The sequence below is a fragment of the Nicotiana tomentosiformis genome, chromosome 6 (assembly GCF_000390325.3).
Source record: "Nicotiana tomentosiformis chromosome 6, ASM39032v3, whole genome shotgun sequence".
Taxonomy (NCBI): Eukaryota; Viridiplantae; Streptophyta; class Magnoliopsida; order Solanales; family Solanaceae; genus Nicotiana; species Nicotiana tomentosiformis.
The window spans coordinates 29,715,870-29,723,039 of record NC_090817.1 but is presented as its reverse complement, the minus strand read 5'-3'; the positions used below and the strand labels follow the sequence as shown (position 1 = coordinate 29,723,039).

The 7,170-nt window shown below is 35.8% G+C and overlaps 1 protein-coding gene across 10 annotated transcripts; it reads right to left on the bottom strand.

The window, feature by feature from the left end:
• Nucleotides 1-408: 408 nt before the first annotated feature.
• Nucleotides 409-5,242, bottom strand: LOC104108281 (E3 ubiquitin-protein ligase CCNB1IP1 homolog). Of its 10 annotated transcripts, none has more exons than XM_070177245.1 (10): nucleotides 4,939-5,236; nucleotides 4,684-4,751; nucleotides 4,047-4,122; nucleotides 2,621-2,693; nucleotides 2,049-2,094; nucleotides 1,898-1,928; nucleotides 1,463-1,718; nucleotides 1,139-1,299; nucleotides 639-885; nucleotides 409-562 (listed from the first exon to the last, which is right to left on the bottom strand). In XM_070177245.1, the coding sequence occupies exons 3-10, from the start codon at nucleotides 4,114-4,116 to the stop codon at nucleotides 556-558; spliced, it is 891 nt and encodes a 296-aa protein (XP_070033346.1). In that variant the 5' UTR covers nucleotides 4,117-4,122; nucleotides 4,684-4,751; nucleotides 4,939-5,236; the 3' UTR covers nucleotides 409-555. The 10 variants fall into 10 exon arrangements, with proteins under 10 accessions (XP_070033346.1, XP_009615569.1, XP_009615571.1 ...); XM_009617274.4 differs by having other exon boundaries at nucleotides 639-915; nucleotides 4,047-4,213; nucleotides 4,939-5,232; XM_009617276.4 differs by having other exon boundaries at nucleotides 639-915; nucleotides 4,047-4,165; nucleotides 4,939-5,232.
• Between the last annotated feature and the right edge of the window lie 1,928 nt (nucleotides 5,243-7,170).

Sequence of the window (7,170 nt, the reverse complement as noted above, 5' to 3'; positions counted from 1 at the left end):
TATTATTTCTTATCTACTGTTTGGTGTGGTGTATTAAAATTATTATGCATTGCATAATTTTTAAGAAAAATAGTTGTTTACAAAAATACCCTCCATATTCTCAAGTTTTAAGGGACTTTAAGGATAATTTTGTCTTTAATCAACCTAATGCATGCATTAATAGCCTTGGTATTACTAATGCCATTGTTTTCTATGCATTACTTATACATAGGATAATACCAAGTATGATGTATAACTAATTAGTTATACACGAGTTGAAAAAATGTACCAAACAAGGTATTAGTAATGCATATAGCTAATGCTTGCATTATTTTTTCTAATACCTCCTATCAAATCACCCCTTATACTAACTCATATCACATCATCCATTTGTCTGTAAACTATACAACATTTTACTTTGACCACCACTAAAGCAAAGTCGGGTAGCATATCAATAACTGGAACTTTAATGCATAAAACATTTACACTGAAAATGTCAGTAAACCTGATCCATCGTCGTTACATCTCAAGTATATATATTTCTCCACACTATTGAAATGTGAACAATCTCCCGACTTACAACCTGGAGAACCAAATATCAGTAGTGAGAATTCAGCTTTTAACATAATAGACAATTGGATGTAAATTTTGTGGCTTACGAGAACATCTGCGGTCGATTGCGGGAGAGTTGAGGCCTCTTAATTGGTGAAAATATGAGATTCCTAAGGGTCGTTGCGGGGTTGCTTGCTCCAGTTCCAACACCAAGTATAGGACGTGCACCTGCCCTTCTGTTTCCAGCATCCACTGATACTGCTGATTGTCTTGCAGGGGAGCCACTCGAGACATCAAAAGGGCCAGAGTTGGAAACATTCTGTCGTGCTGGAGGCCAAATGTCTTCTCTTGGCCCTGGAGTTTCAGGAGTGAGAACCGACCAATCTGCGACAAATAAGTCGACTAATATTTTGCTAAAAGGTTAATGCAGTTTCGTAATATCCAAAATCCAACGAATTTTGAGAATCCGCATTCAAATATTGAGCAAAATGCATCTTGTAAATGTAAAGGAATTTTGACAATGAGTATTCGTACACTATGAACAATACATCCAAACTACACCAGCCTCGGTAATTTCATGCAATTATTCTAAAAACAATAGGATTACCTTTCCTCATGTGATCTCTGTTGTCCATCATATCAGCATTATTTGCAAACAAATAAGGTTCTGTTCTCGAAAAGAAATGTTTTGGCTGAATGGATGACCGCTTTACTGATTCATATTCATCTCTCAACTGATCATACATTTCATCAAGTTTTCGTTTTTGCCTGATAGGGAGCAATATTAATTCTCAGACCAAGTACCAACAATAACAGATTCTAGTAGAAAAGCACAGCACAGCACACTTTTACAACCTTCCCAAAGATCTATTATAGTGGATAATTAGAGCACATTTTTGCAGTTCCATTGAAGATTGTAAGGAAGTAAAACCTGGATTTCTCAGCAAATTTTTCTTGGAGTTCCTGCTTGTCTTTAGATAAGCTCTCAACTTCTTGTTCCCTCATTTGGCACCTTTTAGCCATCTTCTGGTATGCAGTATGCACTTGTTCCAACTTTTCAGAGAATTTTGCTTGCATCATTTCACATTTCTGACGATATTGAGCTGCTACCCTGTTCATCTTGACTTGCATTTCCAATTCCTTTTGCCCTATGTAGAAAGTCACACTTCTGTAGGCACTCTTCATCACTGGGTTTGATTAAGGAGAATGTAATCAAATTAGTGTATATACCACATTTATGTATTTATTATCTAACATCCAATTCAAGAAGTAGTACGTTGATTTAAACTAACCGAAGTTCACTATGTTTCAAAAGCAAATCTGAATATTACAAATATTGCAAAACAGGACAGATGATGAAGGATACATATCTGTGGCGATATTCCAGCCATGACCATCTGCATGAGAATGTGAACAGATTTTAACTAGAATGCTAATTAAGAAATGAGTGAGGAACAAAAAGATTAAGTCAGCAGAAATGTAGAAAGTGAGAAGATAAAGGAGCAATACATGCTTACATTTGTCCATTCATCACTTGGATTGACGTCCACAGGTTTCATGAGACTGAGAAGCAAAAATGTCAGAGACTTGGTCAGAGAGCAGCCAATTCGACAAATGCCAGACATTACTTTGAGTGATTAGTTAATGATAGTAGAATTGGAAAACAAAACCAATTAGTATATGAAATGTAGCAGTGGAAAACAACATCAATGTTCTGGAAGTGTCATAACACCCTGCCCCCTCCCCACTAAGAAAAAAGAATTAGGAAAACAAATCAAAAGGAGAAAGGAAAAAGAAGCCAGACAAGGTGGGTTGCTCTGATGGTAAGCACCCTCCACTTCCAACCAAGAGGTTGTGAGTTCGAGTCACCCCAAGAGCAAGGTGGGGAGTTCTTGTAAGGAAGGATGCCGAGGGTCATTTGGAAACAGCCTCTCTACCCCAGGGTAGGGATAAGGTCTGCGTACACACTACCCTCCCCAAACCCCACTAGTGGGATTATACTGGGTTGTTGTTGTTGTTTTGTTTTTAAGTGAACTAATTAAAAAATACTTTGACCATCAAGATGAAAGAGAAATTGAATTGCACTAACCTTTTAGACAGAACTTGATCACAGATAGGACAAGCAGCATCATTGCTGAGAATCTTACTTGCATCATCCCGGCCTATAAACGTTCTTAAGGAATCACAGTATTCGTACACCAAAATCATGTACATGAGAAACCTGCACGAACATATATGTAGGGATGGCAAGCGGTGCGAGTTCTGTCTTAAGCCGCAAGATTTTAAGCTGCCCCTCCCCGTATAACATTTTCACCCCGTCCACACCACCCACCCCCCACCCCAACCCTCCGCACCCGCACCTACACCCACACCCGCGTCCACCCGCGCCGCTTAATTATTTTTCTTCATTTTGTCGGTTCTATTTCTTTTGATCTTTTGACTAGAATTTTACATGTCAGTTAAGGATTTAAGGTGGGTACAACTGTAAACTGTTTTACTAAGTTTCGTTTTCTTTTTCGGGCAATAGGCGAGAAGACGAAAATAGCAAATAGGTTTTAAAGAACTATCACACACTACTCATCATGTTTCAATTCCTCTAAATATTTTGTCTTCCCATTTGAGATGTTTAAAAATATATGACAGCACTTTATCATTAACTTCTCAACAAGTAATTCACTATTTCAGTTTTAGTGATAAAAATGCATAAATCAAAACCACCAACACAAAAAATGACGAATTTAAGACACTCACGATTAATCAACACCAATGATGAGAATTGAGAGGTAACAACTACTAAAATGGTCAACAAAAGAATGTGCTGAAGTTTGCTAGTGAAGAAGCAGAAGGAGGAGTGAAGAAGCTGATAATAATACTTACCAAAAAAAGATAGCTCATATTAATCATACGAGTGCAAATATGATATTGGGATTATATAGTACAACACTGGACTGTTGTAAACATCAAAGCTCTTCTGTCGAGCCCAAGTGATTATTGCATGATTGCATCATCATTATATGTTTCTACCTTGGCCAAACCAGCGTCAACCTGCAACCCGCAAGAAGGCTTTTAAAATATAATCAACCCGCCTCGCACCCGCACAGGCCTAAACCTGCACGGCCCCGCATAGGTTCAAACGCACACAGGCATAGGCCCAAACCCACATAGGTTGAAACCAGCCCAGCCCTGCACCCGCACAGCCCCATTGTCATCCCTACATATATGCCTATATGGAACACACGTTTTTCTTTTTTGGAATAACGCTAATATCCAGGCTGGCTTAGGCGCACATCAACCAATCTACCAGGTGCTTGCTACCTCTCACCAGTATAGGTACCAGATTATACTAAGACTTGGGCAAAGGGGAAGAATTCACTTACCGTCATCTGTCTTGGATACGAAAATTATTTCCAAGACTGTCACACTACTTCTTTGACCGCTACGCCACCCCATTGGAAGCTAAAACACACAAAAAACATATGCATGTCTATATGGAACACATACAAAAACAAGGATACAGAAGAGGTGGCCACAAGTGGTGGTGACGGCCTGTCCTTCCAGTTCTCGCCAGCAAGCATTGCATCTCATCTCACACTTCAGAAACGATAGTCAATTTCATTGCACATTATACAAAGTTCTGGAATCATTCAAAATTCTGAGCACAAAATTTCTGATCCCATTCACTCTAAAGCCGTGGACACACAAAAACTAGTCAGTAAGAAATGACTAATATCGCTACAATAAAGTGAACAACATTGCCGAACAAACGTTGCTTCTCAAATGACACCAGAGAGAAAATTCACTAAACAGCCAATTGTAGCTGGTTAATCCAATTTCAAACAGGATTGATGGAAAGAAAAACAGCCTAATGGTAGCTAGAATATCCATAGCCGAAACCTCTAGCTGCCTATAAACTTTTGAAATATCAGTGTGCATACTTGGATAGCCAAAGTATATTAAACGGAAGCACATAAAACTCGTTTTGATAACTGGAGTAGAAAAACGAGTTAAGTATCATGTGAAATTTGCTTGCCAGTTTATGTATTGAAAACTCAGAGTTTATCATGTTGATGAATACTCAACTTTCAATCTTATATTTTTCAAATCGCCAAACAGGTAATCAGAATATCAAGTCCTTGAACAACAAATTTTCACCTTCAGCCGAGCTCAATAACTGGATTGTCCACAAAACTTTTGATCCAAAACTAAAAACGAAAGGATAACTGCATAAAAGAAGATATTTACATAATCAACAACATGTTAGGAAAAAAAATGAAAAACGCAGACAACGACATTCATTTTGTGCCGGAGTTATAATCAGAAAAAAAAAAATCGAGATTGTAACGCTTCAAGCAATTGAAAGTTAATTGAAAATCGCGAGATTCAAAAACTATATCGAGCTATACATACAAGTTCAAGATAACCTCCACGAAGTCGAAATTTACGCCGGATATTTGACGGTGAAAAGTAAGCCTCCTCCTAAAGTGTTGAAAACCTAGAACGAGTATTCTCGAATTGAAGCTTCTCTCTCGATCATCTGTTCATCTGGTACTGCTGCCTAATTGTATTTTGAATTTTTGCTTGAAATGGCGGCAAAAAGCCGTACTCGGAATTTATAGCGAATTCCATGACCCCCGAACCGCATTTTATAACGGATTCCTTGACCCGAACCGCAATATGTAAATCTTTTTTTGGGGGAGAGGGGGGGGGGGGGGGGGGGGGGGCTAGAATTTCGAACCAACTAATATCCCAATTGTATTATGAAATCTTTTTTTTTTCAGTGTATTATGAAACAACTAGCTAGAACCCTTTTTGTGTTCTCTTTAATTCGGTCATAACTCGTAGATATTCCTCAGGTTTTCAAGACAAGCATTAGTTGATGTTTTTTATTTGCATTTTTTATTCACTCGATGTCTAATTCAGATATGAATTCCTCGTCAAACTCGGATGACTTCAAAAAGACTAGAAGTTAGACCCTAACATAGAAAATACTAGGGGCGTAGAAAGAAAAGGAAACCGACAAGCAGCACCAAATCGATAATTCGAGTCAAATCGAAAAAAAAAATCGATTATGATTTGGTGTTAGAAAAAAAATCCGATCATAATTGGTTTGGTTTGGTTTGGTTTAACTAAAAAAAGTCAAACCGAAACCAAACCAACCCGGCATTACATGTATACAAGTTTTAAAAAAAAAATTATACATAAAAATAATTATTGTAATGTAATTTATAAATATAATTTAAACTATTTAATAGTTCTCTCTTTTAGTGTATTATTTCAAGCTTAGACTTCGAACTTTTGAATGGTCAAATATGTTTTATAGCTCATAAATGTTACTAACTCAAATAAAGCCCAAAGCAAAATCAAATTAATACTAATGCTAACAAAAAAAAAAAATCAATCAATTCAATACTTGAAATGACAATAGTATTGGATATTTATTTTTTTAGTTTTGCATTGATTTAGATAGTGAAAATGCATAACTCACTTTTAATATTATTTAGTCGTGTAATTAATACTTAGTACTTATTAGTCGTATTTATTTTAACATGAATTAGTACTTTTAGATTATGTTTATTTTTATTATGGCTTATTAATTAGCAATATTTATCTTATGCGATTTGTTGAGTGTTTTAGTATAATTATGACTCATCTCACATTATTTTGTATTAGTTTATTGGGTAACATCTTATATAGTTTTATCCTACTAGGACCTAAGAAGTATTAGAGCACAAATTATAAATTTTATACTATGAAGATTTTCTCGGAAAAAAATCCGAAAAATCCAAGAAAAAACGTGATTGAAAAATCCGAAAAACCCGAGAAAACCGAAAAACCCGAGAAAAAACGTGATTGAAAAACCCGATTTTTGTTGGTTTGGTTTGGTTTATAAATTTAAAAATCTGAGACAATTGGTTTGGTTTGATAATTAAAAAATTCGAACCAACCCGACCTATGTACACCCCTAGAAAATACTACCAATAAATATTTAAAATTCTTCAATTTCTCCCATAGGAACAAACTCAAGAACTAATAGATTTTCATCACGCACGTAGTTAACAAGAGACAAAGAGAAGAATAAACATGAAAAGAGTAGCAAGAACACCATTAAAGCCCTAACTCTTATGAACCAACATATAAAAATAAAAATAAACAATGCGCCAGTATTAGCTACAATTGCAATTTACTACAAGAGGGACATACTTCCATCACAACATAAATTCTACACTCTTAATCAGGGGCGAATTTGCAGTTCGCGCTATATTCATCTGAATTCAATACTTTCGACACGCAACATAAATTTATGTGTAAAAATTTACTAAAATTACAACAATAGTAGAAATGAACTCATAAATTTAAAGATATAATGAATTTAATGTTAAGAACTTAAAAGCAAAACTCATAATTTAAAGAGGAAATGAGCCTTCATGGCCGTTTACAATATTGAAATTAAAAAAACATTATTTTTTCGATCTCTTATATATAAAAGATAGATCTGTTATGTGTAAAAATAAATATCTCAAAACGAGATAACATCGTAAAACTAAAAACACTTTGTAAACTTACAAATACTCACAAACAGCCAAAGAAGGGAGCTCCGTCGTTGTTTCTTTAGGAACATTCAGAGTGCTTCATTTTCCT

What these genes read in the sequence shown, in the direction of transcription:
- LOC104108281 (XM_009617274.4), bottom strand. Translation starts at nt 4,116, where the DNA reads ATGAGATGCAATGCTTGCTGGCGAGAACTGGAAGGACAGGCCGTCACC. An exon ending in CACTTGTGGCCACCTCTTCT is followed by an intron (nt 2,694 to 4,046) that starts GTATCCTTGTTT and finishes GAACGTTTATAG; the next exon opens with GCCGGGATGATGCAAGTAAG. An exon ending in TGGAATATCGCCACAGATAT is followed by an intron (nt 1,719 to 1,897) that starts GTATCCTTCATC and finishes AATCAAACCCAG; the next exon opens with TGATGAAGAGTGCCTACAGA.